This window comes from Bubalus bubalis, chromosome 3 (assembly GCF_019923935.1).
Source record: "Bubalus bubalis isolate 160015118507 breed Murrah chromosome 3, NDDB_SH_1, whole genome shotgun sequence".
Lineage (NCBI taxonomy): Eukaryota > Metazoa > Chordata > Mammalia > Artiodactyla > Bovidae > Bubalus > Bubalus bubalis.
This window is the reverse complement of record NC_059159.1, coordinates 136719876-136734125: the sequence shown is the minus strand read 5'-3', so window position 1 is coordinate 136734125 and position 14250 is coordinate 136719876. Positions and strand designations below refer to the sequence as shown.

Sequence of the window (14250 nt, the reverse complement as noted above, 5' to 3'; positions counted from 1 at the left end):
GGTTCTAAGATAGGAAGAAACTCCTCATACGCTCTCTAGAGATATAAAGCAAAGATGGCTCAGGAAACTGCTTGAGCGAGTGCTTTAGTTAACATGAACACTGAAAAACGTAAGAAAGGACATGCTAGGAGGCTGGGGTTTTTGAGCACAGGCCATCCTTCTTGCTTGACCCTACAATAAACCTCCCTCTGCTCCAAAGTGCTTAGTTTCATTGTTTGGTCTCACTGTGCCTCAGGTACGTGAATTTGTGTTTGGTAACAATTTTGGTGAAGCCGGCCTAGGAGTCTGTGCTGGTGTGCAATGACCCTGGCCAGAGGTAGCCCCCACCCTGAGACTCCAGCAGCTGCCAGAGCTCATTCATTCCAAGGAATGGGAAGGGATTCTCCCTGACAGGTGCCAGCCGCCCCAAGACATGAGGCTCTTTCGAGCTGAGAGAAAAAAAAGAAATGATATGCTGGAGTGGTATCTACACCTATAGGGAAAAGCAGAGTTCCCACAATTCCCTACAATATGTATGAATTTCAATAAAAACTTAAATACAGCATTCTTTGTCAAGAGGTAATAAGATACAGCATACGTTTCTTAAAGACTCCTACCAAAGGGGTTAAAAGAGAACAACCTTTGAAGCTTTAAGAAATTAAGTTTTTATTTACCTAGAAAACTCACTTCCAGGGAAAAGCCCATTCCATTACAAAAGACATTTCAGGAAAAATCTGGCTGAACAATGAGGTGATTGTTCAAAGAGATCTTTCACTTTGTTAAACTGTTTAACAAATGAGCTCCTCCAGCAATTTTAGAATAAGACTTTTATTTGCAAAAATTTAATTTACACATAACTTTCAAAAGTACACTCACTGCCATGGGGTCCACTATTCGAGGGAGTGAGGTCACAGAGTGAGTGAGAAGCTAAAAAGCACAGAGAGAAAGAGACTGCTGGGAGAAGAGCAAAACGACAGGAGGCATGTCTAGTTCGTGTATCCCCGTCCTGTTTGTAATTCTTGGTCACAAAGAGCATCTCCAAGGCATTACTAAATTTATGACTCCTAAATCAAAGTATCTCACAGCCTTCAAGCTGGTATCTACAAAGCATAAAGTGGTCCTGTACCTGACATTCAACATATCTTTACTATCCTATGTATTATATGATTTCATTCAGAAGAAAACCCCATGCAGCTTCACACAACTTTAGTCTCATATAAACTACACTAATTACTCTGACATTCTTTCCTTTAATTCTGAAGCTTATCTATTAAGCTAGCTCCTAATTTATGGCCAATATCCTCAGAATCAATTTGCAAGTCAGCTGCTATCCAGACCGTGGGCTGTATTTAACAAATACTATCAATGACTCAGAATTCTGTCTCTACTCCAGCCTGTGCTCCGCTGGGACAGGTGCTAATTAGGCACTGAAATGACCAGAAGTATGTCAGAGAGCCAGGCAGATCAACACTCAGTACGTTCCATGAGTAAAAGTACCCAAAGATTTCCACAGGAAAGTTTCCTGCCTCTTCTGGTTACACAAACAGAAACACGCATCAATTCTAAAACGGTAAGATGACTTTTTTATAACACATGATCCAATCAAGGTTGCCCCAGGCAGAAAGCAGAAACTGACACAACAGTTGTATGGTGAAGAATTAACATTACCTGAACAGAGGTTTGGCTTTTGCTACTGGCTTCTGGGAGATAATCTTGGAATATCATGCTTGATAGGAGTCTCACTGTTTGCCTGGGGCCTTGGGTCACCACAAAGTCTGATATGAGTTAGGGTGCAGGCTGGCCATACCGTAAGACCAATGATGTGGTTTCAGGTGTAGGCTTTGGGTCACACAGTGTTAGCAGACTTCTGGAGGGACTGGAGGCTGAAACTAGCTACATGGATAGTCAACCATACCTACACGATGGAGCCCCAGTAAAAACTGAACACAGTTTTTACTGGGGCTGAGGTTCCTTGGCTGGCAATACTCCACACATACAGTCACACTCTGGTGGTGACAAAGTAACACTGTTCCAACTCCACGGGGAGAGGACAACTGGAAGCTTCATATTTGGTGCTGTCTTGCATTCAGCCCTACATACTTCTTCCTTTGATTGATGTTAATCTGTACTCTTTCCCTGTAGTAAACTGTAATCAAGCTTATAGCAGTTTTCAATGAGTTCTGTGAGTTCTTGCAGCAAATAAACCTTGAGGGTAGCCTTGGGGACCACTGGACTGCAGCCGGTATCAGAGGTGAAGGTGGTCATGCGGACTAATTCAGCAGTTGTCTAAACTCCTACAACGTGTCAGAAGTGAGGGAGACCTTGTGGACTGTATCCCCTCTAACTTCTTTCTTAGTGAGCTAAGTGCTTTCAGTGGTGCTAATGTTCTTCTCTTCTGGCATCTAGCACTGTCACACTTGTATTTAGTCGAGCTACTTGTATATGGGCCCTGAGCCTGTCAGTGGCCTCTGAGTCTTGCACGCTGGACCCCTTCATACCGATTCTAAAACTGATCCACAGTAGGTGTCGGTATATACTGGTTGGATTGAATGAATCATACACAGTAGAACAGGAATAAGCCTGAGGTTATATTGATTCCTTCCCTCCCATCATCACCAACTGATTAACAAAAAGCACTGGTGGCAACCACTCTAGCATCGTGAAGGATTTACCTTTGTTCTGAAAGAGCATCTGCAGGAAATAACTGATGTGCGAGAGCATGGTCCACAGTCTCCTTCATGACAGAGCTTTTCACAGGTATGAATGAAATCTTTAATAAAAATGAAAAGAGCTGGGGATGAAAATTGCAACTACTCATTTTCAGATTCCCAAATTCACTAGCCACAATGGTTCTCCACCTCTGTGTCCTGTTAACTCCGTCACCAGAGCTGAGGGAAGACGGATGCTGTTAATGTCTCTTGCCTTATCTTCCCCTCATCTGGCCAGCTGGGCCTTTTCCAGCAAGGAAAGGCCCCAGCATTAGTCACAGGAATATGCTTTGGGGCACAAGGTACTCAAAGAAAAGATCTTCTGACTCTTTATTGAGACCTCAAGTCTCCAAATTAGACTTGGATCTCCTTAAAATTGTAGCCATGGGTGACTTACCAAAGTACTCGTGACTTTAGGGAGTCAAAATCATCTAGGGATCATCAATAACCAGAAACCATGATCCATAATCTCACTAAGTTCGATGGATGTCTGGTGATAGGTGGCCTGCCACTTGTTCTGTTAAGCTAGGTTTTAGAACAAGTCCTGTTTCGTGGACTCCCCAGGGATCATCCATAGTCTCTCTCCATGGCTGCTGTTTACATGATGCTTTTTTTCCATCCCTTTATCTTCAGCCTAACTGAAGATGGCATTATAGTTGCTTCTTTTTAAATTCATTTTGATAATCTCTGCTTTTTGTCTAATTGCTTAATCCATTCACATAAATGTTATTATTGATATAGTTGGATATATATCTGCCATTTTACTTTTAGTTTTATGTCTCATGGCTTTTTTGTTAATATAATCTTCCTTCATTGTTTTCTTTTACATTAAGTGAATATTCTCCACGGTTAACATTTTCCCCCAATAGTGCCATTTTCCACTATATTTTGAGTTATCTTCTTAATGGTTGCTCTAGAGCTTATCAGTGGTACACATCTGAGTGGACTTCAGATGTGTACAAACTTAATTCCTGTGATATATATAAGCCTTATACCCATACAGCTCTATTTGCTCTTCTCTTTTGTGCTATTACTGTTATATATATTTCATTTAAATGTGCTACAAATTTAACACTACAATGTTAAAATTATTGCTTTATATAATGTTATGCCTATTAAAGAAGCTGAAAAAAGAAAGGAGAGCAAGTATATAACATAATTTGTTATATTTATCTTATTTACTGTTACTGGTTTTCTTCATTTGTTCCTGAAGATCTGAGTTACCATCTGATATCACTTCTTTAACTGCAATGCAACCTTAATTCCACCTACTCCCTTTGTGCTCTTATTGTCAGATATATTTCTATATATTATAGGCCTAACGACACAATTATATTATTTTATACTATCGCTTTTTAAATCAGTTGAGAATGAAGAAATATGCACTTATACTTTCTTTTATGATTATGTAATTAACTTTCCTCTTTGTTTTTTCTTGTGGGTTTACATGTATCAGCCTGAAGACCTCTCTTTAGTATTTACTGTGAAGTAGATCTGCTAGCAGAGAACTCCTGATTTTTTCATTTTTGAAAGACTTGCTGCTTATAAGATTCCTGGCTGGTAATTTTTTTCTTTCAGCACTCTGGATAGGGCATCTCACTGTCTCCCTCTTGTGATCGTGTTCTCCACTGTTTCTGATGAGCAGTCACCCGTGAGTCTTACAGTGCTTCCCTAGTATGTAATGTGTCATTTTTCTCTTGCTGCTTTCAAATTCTGTCCTTGTCTTTGGCCTTCAGCACTTTCACTATGTGCCTTGGAATTTATCCTATGGAGTTTTTGAGTTTCTTGGATGTGCAAATTAATGTCTTTCAATAAATGTGAAATGTTTCCCACCAGTATTTGAATATTTGTCTGCTCCTTTCTCCTCTCCTGGTGCTCCACCATTCTCCTGATGTGCTTAAAGGTGTCCCATGTTTCTCTGAGGCACTATTCATTTTTTTTCACTTCATTTTCTCTATGTTTTTGGGATTATATTATCTCTATAACACAGATCTATCTTCACATTTATTGATTCTTTCTTCTGCCAGCTCAAATTTACTGTTGAGTACCTTTGATGAATCTTTAATTTTAATTACTGGACTTTTCAACTCCAGATTTTCCTTTGGGTTCTATTTTTATAATTTCTATCTCTTTACTGATACTCTATTTGATGAAACACTGCCTTTGTACCTTCCTTTAACTCTTCAAGCATGGTTTCCTTTAGTTCTTTGAATCTATTCATAAGAGCTTCCTTGACAGCTTTAAATCTGACACTGATCACTGTCACAGAAAACTGAAAGTTTCTGTTACCCATGGGTTTTTTTTTTCTGTTTGCATACTTTGTAATTTTTTTGTTGGAAACTGAACATTTTTGGCAATCTGCTGTTTGCGGTAACTCTGGATACTGCTTCCTCCTTTCACAGCCTGTCTGGTCGCTCACTAGGCTATTTTAGTGACATCTATTTCTATCACAGTACAAAGACATTGGTGTCATTCTTTTGATGGCACAACCCTAAGCATGTGCACTGTCACCTTGGGAAGACAAAGGTGTCGGCAGGACTCTCTTTGACTGTCTTTCCCTGATCCTTCTGATAAGCTGTCTGCCTCTCTTAGTATTACATTCAGTCCTGAGGCTTCATTAATTGCTGGCTGACTGCAGCGTCCTGGGGCATAAATTGCTCAGCAGTCTGATCTAATAAAATTTGGGCAGAGGTCTTTGAGGCAACTCTATGAAGTTTGTTCTGATCCCAGGATGGTTCCTCTTGGTATTTCCTTCCCTGGTTCTCTCTGGTGAACCAGGTGGCCTACGGTTTAGCTTGTTGCTCTTAATTAAGAGGAACTATTGTTTTCTAAAGGGCCCTTAGGTCTGACTTCTCCACACTGCCTTTCAAATTAAACTCAGTTCCTTTAGGGAATATTTTGGAGCTCTCTTTCCTTATGGACTGTCTCTCCCCACTGGAAAAGGTCACTCAGTCACTGGGTGCTGGGTGGGACAACAGCCTCTAGTTTTCTTGGCTCATGTCTCACATTGTGAAACCTCTGCCCTACAAGTGAACTGGGGTGAGGGTGACTGAGGCCCCAGTACTCCTGCCTGCTGTGACTGGAACAGGGCCTCCAATCTATGTGTGACCAGTATGGAGGAAGGGAACCCCAAACCTGGCAGTTGTGCTTACCAGAAGTTTAGCCTTTTCAACTTGGAGCTGGGGGGATAAGAAATGCTGATGGTCTGCTCCTCCTAGCAAGTAACCCTTGACTGGGAACTGAGGGTGGATGAAGCCCCGATTTCTTGGGCACATCCTATCCTTTAGTTGAGCTGATTTGGGAAGGGGCAGGGAAGGAGGGAGTAGGTTGTGACTCAAACAACAGACTCTTGCTGTTCTTAACTCAGTTTTAGTAGGTTTTCTTCAATATAAATTTCTTCATTGGAGTTATGTGTGTAGGACAGTTTCCAGAGACTTTAAATGGTTGCTTGCTTTTTTTTTATAGTTTTCCCCAGCTTTGCTTGTTTTGCTCCTCAGGCTACCATCCCGAAAGCAGAATACCACCTAGTCTTTTGTACTAAAGCTATGTGACTAGGATGGAAATTTCCTACTGGGTAAGATACTAATGGACCTAAACAAGATTTCTATAGATAAGCCAGGTCTGAATAAACATGAGATCCACTGTTACTGCTAGTTATGGGCTTTTCTTTGAGCTTCTCAATCCAACTCACCTTAGCTCCTTAAAAGCTTTCCATGATTAAAACTCTGCTGAAGTACAGCAGTTACTCTTGAAACTCCTGAGCTGGTCTTGTCCCACCCCCAGGTCTGTTCATACTGACAGTTACTGTCCTTCTCTTGCTCAAGGCCCTCTGCAGTACCCATTTCACATTTCCTCTTTCTCTCCATGCCAACGAGCTATGTAAGCATCAGAGCAGTGTATCTAGTCATATACGAAGCTCTTACGAAACTGACCCATGTGCTTTCTGAAATGGGAAGATCTTTACTGTCTCTTTGGATTTGCAAGTCATTTGATCTCTGTTTCACAGGGCTTATCTGAAGATATTTTCCTGGTAGGCACAGAGAAGCAACAGACAACCGATTTTCCTGACGAGGTTGAAATGTATTAAAATAAGAGAAAAGGGCATTTCTTCTCTCTACATAATTTTAAAGACAGATTGAGAAAAAGAATTAGGTAGGGTGCTCCTACTGGTACTTGGAAGAAATGTGAAATCTTTCTGCTTGGAAAAATGGAAACCAAACTTAAAAGAGTCTATCTTTACCACAGATAGTTATAGGAACTATATATATATGTAACTATATATATAACTATATATATATATGTATATATATAGTTATATATACATTTATATATATATAATATGTATAACTATATATGTGTATATATACATAATATGTATGTATATATATAATATGTATATATATACATAATATGTATATATATACAGAATATGCTTAACTATATATATGTAACTATACATATATATATATATATATATAGTCTCTTTTATACAGGCCCAATTGCTCAGTTTCATTTTTCTAAATACGCAGCTTTTTGCCAACTCACTGTAAAACTGTACATGCACATATCCCAAGGACTGCCTCAGAAAGTATCAGTCAGAAGCTCAGACTATTGCTTTATAGCTAATCTCAACAAAACTTTTCTGGTTTCTATATCCAAGTAATCAGAAGCCCACAAGTCAGAAGAAAAGGAGAGTCACTAAAGGTAGGCAGATGGGCATACTGAAAGCATTCACAAGAAAATTAAACAACCAAAATGTTTAACAAATAAGTAAAACAGTCAAACTGCACCTTGCTATGGGGAAATACCTGAGAAAACTCAGCAAGCCCAGAGGGAATCAGCGTATTCAGTAGAATACAATAACTGAGGTTCAGGGAAATGATGACTCTCAGTCAAATAAGGGGAAAGAAATTATCTTCGGTAACCTCTATTCAAAGAAAGAAGGTAATGTAAATTTTGAAAAATGTCTCTTCAAAATGATCTTCAGGAGGTGTTATTCTCAGTTAGATGGGAAACCTATCTGAAGAGAAAGATGTTTCTTGAGTGGTTCAAATGAATAAAGTTTAAGTGTACTTAAAATTTCAGTTCTTAAAATGCCTCACCCAGTTAAAATGTTTCTATTATACGAAAACGCTTCTAAACACTTGCCGAACCCTCAATTACTAAAAGGATACCTGGCATTCATACAAGTATAGGCTGATAAGAGAAATCATAAACACCACAACCTCTCCCCCCCACCCCGCCCCAACAAAACAGTATCTAACCACAACTGACTTGGCAATACCTGAATTACTAATAGAAAGATCATTCGGGCAAATGTGAGCTTTCACAAGTATATTTTTAAGAAGAAAGAAAAAGTAACCACACAAATCTGATCATATTATTTAGAAAAACTTCTGATACTGTAACTGGAATTAAATACTATTTTGTTTAAGTAGTCATTGCTGCCAAATATTTACATTTACTTTTTTAAAGACAACTTTCTGCCCACTAGTTACCTAGGGAACCACAAGGCAGAGGCTTGCCGCACACTTTTCCACATGAAGGCACAGGATCCATGCATGTCTTCCGACCACTACTTCCAAGTTCCAGCAACTGGCTGAGAGGAGTTTGCCCACAAGGGCAATAGCGCACCAGCTGGGGAAGCCGTGGGCACGGCTGGCAGGGCCGAGGGTGACACACTTGAGAACACGTATGGTTCCCACATTTCAAGTCCCTGTTAAGAAAAACAACACACTATTATATAATTGTTGCATTAAATACAGCTTTATTCTAACTGAGAAAAACATAAAACCTTACTTGCCACATATCTTTAAACAGCCAAAGTCCCCAAATCCATCCGACTTCCCTATGTCTGCTCCACATAACACATCTCGGGAGGTGCTGCCACAGTAGCATACTTGAAGACACAATTTTAAAAATGAAAGATTAGTAATCTGCACAAGTGCTTAAAATACTCCAGGCAATCTATAAGAAGACACAAAATCCTATTCACTACTGTTGATCAGACCCAGCACAGAAATAAATGTGGCTTACACAGCAGCTCTAAGCCCCACCTAAGAGCTCTACCATAGGAAAAAATTTTAGAAGGTTTTGTTAATTTTAACACATCTCATGGTACCCCTGTAGCACACCTCAACATGAGCATTAAAGTGAAACAGACTAGTCTCTGGTCCGTAAGGCCATGGTTGGAAACCATGGATCATGAGGCTCCCTGGGGTCCTATGGAGATGTCACAGAAGATGGAAGCTAAACGGGGTAATTATGGAGGCACTGATGATAGGATTCCACCCTCATTTCAACCAAGCAGCATAGATTTAATACTTCGTATCTTGGCATTCACATAAAGTGCTTAGGAAAAGTGTCTGCTGCTAAAAAGAAATTTTAAGATAGATACAATATAAAATCCTTATTAATCTGTATTCTACTATTGTTAAATTTGAAGTAATCATGTCTGAGTCCTGACACTGAGTAAAAAGTGTTTCAAAGAATTTGAGACTTTTATTGACTATACAGAGAACTCAGTCTAATATCTATAGATTTTGCTGTGGGTTGAAGAAACAATGGGTTGCTTTATGTGCTGCACTTAAGGAGTTATTTTCAAAGCAAACAAGAAACGAGTTGGTTTTTGACTAATATGTAACAAAGTCTGGTAAGGACTAAATTTCATCAATTTAGATAATTTTTCTGATGAGGGCCACTTTACATTTTTAGTTTATAATGAAAACTTTTTGTCAATAAAGATATTAACCAAGATGCTTGATTTTTAAAATATACATTTACTCTCCCAGTAAACACAGGGGCAGTTTCATTCCCTGTTCTAAAACTCATTAAATAAAGATCTACTTATTAGATGAATTATAAGTGCAGGATATGCAATCAAGATTGGCAGAATCAACAAACTGGTAAACAAAATCCTAGCAACAGGGAGACTATGCAAGCAGGCTTTTTTTTTTTTTTACGAAGTGTCTGCTCAAATAGAACAGACTTCTTTTTTTCCAGAGGTATAAGATAGCTATGAACCAAAGAATCAAGGGTCAGAAAATTGACAATTCTTTTCAAGCACACATGAACATTCTCTAGGACCGATGACAATACTAGGGAACAAAACAAACCTCAACAAAACAGAAACTAAAAAACACCTTGAGACAAAAAGTCTACAAACAAATGCTGGAGAGGGTGTGGAGAAAATGGAACCCATCTACACTGTTGGTGGGAATATAAGATGATACAGCCACTATACTGATGGCCTAAATACTTTGCTACATATATAACATGGACAAACAAAAAGTCTTTAATTGGGTTTGAAAAAATCAGCTACATACACAAGAACAGAAAGGAAGAGACTGGGATCCATACAAATCTGACAAAAAAGTGTCATTTAGTCCAATATAAATCAAGAGCTAAAAATGGTCCAGATCAAAGACAATCTATACTGCTAAGACCAAACTGCCAGTAGAGATTTACTCCTGCCTTATCTCAAAATAGGTTTAATGCAGCATATAAGGATATATGAGATAAATGAAAAGAACATAAAAGATGTGAAAATAAAAAGGAAAATAATGGTAAGGGTACAGAATGAATCATAGCCAAAAAGTACACACTATAAAGATGGACATTAGGTCAGTTATATCAGCTTCCTAAGATATTATCTTTGAGGAAAAACAACTATTCTTGGAACTAAGAACAAACAGGACCTTCTTCTCAGAGGACCCATAAACAAAACACTAAATAATATACAGCACAATTCCCTATGTAACATCCTTACAGTACACACCACAAAACATTTCATAGGGCTATTTCTTATTTTAAGTGCCAACATAGATCAACAGTATCACATCAAAGTAAAATTTAATAAACTATAGGACCAATGCATTGCAGCCCAGGATCTCTGCAGATTTAAGACAGCCATAAAAACAGAGAAAGCATACAGTAAGTGGTCTTTTGAGACTCACTTCTTTCACTTAGTATAATATTTTGGAGGTTCATCCACTTCATAGCATGTATCAATATTTCATTCCTTTTCATGGCTGAATAATACACCTTTTTATGGATATATCACGTTATTCCCTTTATCAGTTGATAGGTATTTGCGTTATTGCCACATTTTGACTATTATGAATAATGCTGCTATGAACATCCATTTAGAAGCTTCCGTTGGGTATATGCCGAAGAGTAGAACTGCAGTCACATGGCAACTCTATGTTTAACCTTTAAACGAACTACTACACTATCTTCTTTTTCCTTTTGGCTGCACCACGCAGCTTGTGAGACCTAGGTTCCCTGACCAGGGACTAAACCTGGGCCACGGCAGTGAAAGCGCAGAATCCTAACCACTAGGCCACCAGGAAGATTCCTTAGACTGTTTTTTAAAGTGGTTATACTATTCTGTTCTTACTGTGCCTTTAATTTACAGTTTTCTAGTGTTTAAAGGTGTCAAGCAACTTCTATGTGTTTACTGACCATTTATAATGATTTTCTTTTGTGAAGTACCTCTTCAAGTTTTGTAGGAGACTACCTTTCTGTTTTTCTTTAGAAGGAGTATTTTAAATATTCTGCATACAATCTGTGATTTATCTATTCATTTTCTTAATGTTGTCTTTTGTTGAACAGAAATTTCTTAATGTGATAAAGTTCAATTTAACATTTTTTGTTGCTCTATGAAATCTTTGCCTGATCCCAAAGTCATGAAAATATTCTTTTATAGTTTCTGCTGGAAACTGTTCCTGGGTTTTACATTTAAGTCCAAGATCCATATAGAATTAATGTTTGTGTAAAGAGTGAGACAGGGGTTGAGGGTCACTTTTTTCCCATATAAACATCCAGTTGTTCTAGGACTATTTGTAAAAAGACTCCTTTTCCCACTGAATTAACTTAATATCTTGGCTGAAATAAACTGACTGTAATATACCGAGGTCTATTTCTGGACTCTGTTGTTAGAATCTACTAGTATACCTTTATACCAATAACCACAATGTCATGATTACTATTACTTTATAAGCCTTAAAATCAGGTCTTTCAAATTTGTTCTCTTTCAGGATTGCTTTGGCCTTTTCTGCGCCCTTTTCAAGTAGTCACTGCAAAAAGATTTCCCAAGCAGTTACTTTTAAACAGCATTAAAAAAAAACCTACTGTCCAAATTCTATAGGACAATGACCTATACTGGTATTACGTGACCAAAATAATGAAAACCATCCAATCATTCATATATCTCCAGCTCTTTCTCCCCAAGATAACAGACCTAATAGAGTCTTTGTGAATACAGGCTTGAGAAAAATCCATGTCATCAATACAACTGTAAATAAGGTTCCAAAAAAGTCCCTAAGTAGGGCTGGCTGGTGTGCTCACCACTTACCCTGGTTCAATATGACCCGACAAGGTTGGCATGGACCCCCATGGCACAGCTCAGCACAGTGGTGCTGACCACAATTCAAAATATTGTCACAAGGGTTAGAACAGTGAACTGAGACAGCCTGACCGCAGCGAACTGTGTGCCTATAGAAAGAGAAAACACAAAGATGGCATTAGCCTAATGTTGGACATTGAGGTCCTGTTTGACAGCTAAACTAACCCTTTCTCAAAACCTACTAAACCTCTCTGGGCCCCATGTCTCGTACTTCTCTGTTTCCCTCCTCCAATCATTCCCTCAATTACTCTTCCTTTCTCCACTCTTCTTTTTCCTCCTTTGCTTTTCTGTCCCCTATTTTCTGGCCAGAGAGGAACTGAGGGCCTAAGTATTTGTTACACTGTGATTTCTCCCCTGAGTTGAAGCAGCACGCAGGAGGGTAAAGAGCCTGGAGCTCCCACAGTATCTTACAGATCTGGGTGGAGAAGTTGGAAGATGTAGTTCTAACAAATATTCCTGGAATGAAAGCACAATGGCATTCTCCTGGGACCCTGCACTCTGGCATTTTCGGCAGCTATAATATTGTGCTTAAGAACATACTGTATGTGACTTTGATTCAGGAAGGGAAATAATTCTGGCTTTGTTCTAATAAACATCCTGATTTCGCTGACCTATTAGCCAGAGAAGGATATGAGGCCACTGCTCTTACACAATTGTCTTCAGGTTTCTTTCCAGGGTAATGGTTTAGAGCTTGCAGTCTACTCTCCCACAAAAAATTCTGCTCTATTCCACTACTCTCACTTCAGCTGTGTATTTTGTTTTAAAAAGTCACTGTTACATACATAGATGATCAGTTTCCAGTGCTCAGCATCACAGCTAATATCAACCCCTTGAGGAAGACATTATTATTTCTACCATAAGAAGATAAGAAAAATGAGGCTCAGCAGGAGAAAGCAACTTGCCCAGGTCAACAACTAGTTAGTGGCAGAGTCCAAATCTGACCTGGGCTTTCTGACCAGAAGGCCTTGCATGTGACTCTCAGGCTACACTGCTACTCTTGTAAGTTCAGTAAACACTTAAAAAATGTTTATCATTGAAAAATCTGCACTATTCCATCTTGTCTTGTGGTTTAGGAATCACTGTATGGTCTTCACTGGACCTCAGAGGCGCTCCACAGCTGTGCAGCTACCAATGGTCCCTGCACGGATAAAGCATAACTTGGACTGTAATGAACAGGGCGGGCTCTGGGGGCCACTTATTCTTTCTTTCAACAATATTCACTGAAAACCTCCTAGACACCAGATACTACGCTAGGCACAGATAAATGATCCTTGCCTCCTGAACCTTAGCAGGCTGGGGTTCAACTCCTGGTTCTTTCATCCACTGGAGATGTTAAGAAAAAAGTCCCATAGTATTTCACCTAAAACAATAATCTCACTTTTTATAACGTTTTAATCACTTAAAAGATTGCAAAACAGGATTAAGTCAGCACAGGATTTACTATTTACAGAAAAGTACTATTTTCACCTACCATGTATTAATGACAGTAAATAAATACTATTTGCATCTACCTACTAATCTTTCATTTTAGAAATTCATACATAAACCATCAATGTGGAAACTGAAGTCTTCTTTTGGAGTACAAGTCTAACTTTACCTGGTCCGTCCACATTCACATGTTTTAGTCATGAAGGCAGGGCAGGGTGGGCAAGGTCCTGGATGGCACAGACTAAAAAAGAAAAGTTTTGATGAATAAAACATATTTATGTATCCAAACCTGAACAAAGCTGCCCCAACTGACCCCGACTGTGAATATGGCAGCAAATAGACTTACTATGACATGTTTTAGTATTTATCTAAAGTTGATTAGCTATTTAAACAAAGATACCAACAATGTTTTTATATAGAAAGGATTGATAGCAGTACCATTTTAGAATATTTAACCAGAAAAGAAAAGCCCAAGTCAAAATACTGGTCTTATTTGGGTCTGACCAGTCAAAGAAAGCATTTCTAAATATGGTCTTGGCCCACTTAGTGCAGTGCGCAGGGATAAAGAGGCTGCCACTCAGGATGGTCAACAGAGTCCTTTAGCAGATCAGAGGAGAAGGCAATGGCAACCCACTCCAGTACTCTTGCCTGGAAAATCCCATGGATGGAGGAGCCTGGTAGGCTGCAGTCCATGGGGTTGCTAAGAGTCGGGCACGACTGAGCGACTTC

General features: G+C 39.0%; 1 protein-coding gene across 4 annotated transcripts in view; it reads right to left on the bottom strand.

Moving 5' to 3' along the window:
- NFX1 (nuclear transcription factor, X-box binding 1) overlaps nucleotides 1-14250 on the bottom strand; it is a 65342-nt gene that overhangs the window by 28537 nt on the left and 22555 nt on the right. For all 4 annotated transcript variants that reach the window (XM_025281896.3, XM_025281897.3, XM_025281898.3 and 1 more), the window contains exons 6-10: nucleotides 13691-13762; nucleotides 12043-12182; nucleotides 8487-8586; nucleotides 8186-8403; nucleotides 2652-2749 (exon numbers count right to left, since the gene is read on the bottom strand). In XM_025281896.3, coding sequence (XP_025137681.3) covers nucleotides 2652-2749; nucleotides 8186-8403; nucleotides 8487-8586; nucleotides 12043-12182; nucleotides 13691-13762 — 628 coding nt within the window. The remainder of the gene's footprint in view (nucleotides 1-2651; nucleotides 2750-8185; nucleotides 8404-8486; nucleotides 8587-12042; nucleotides 12183-13690; nucleotides 13763-14250) is intronic.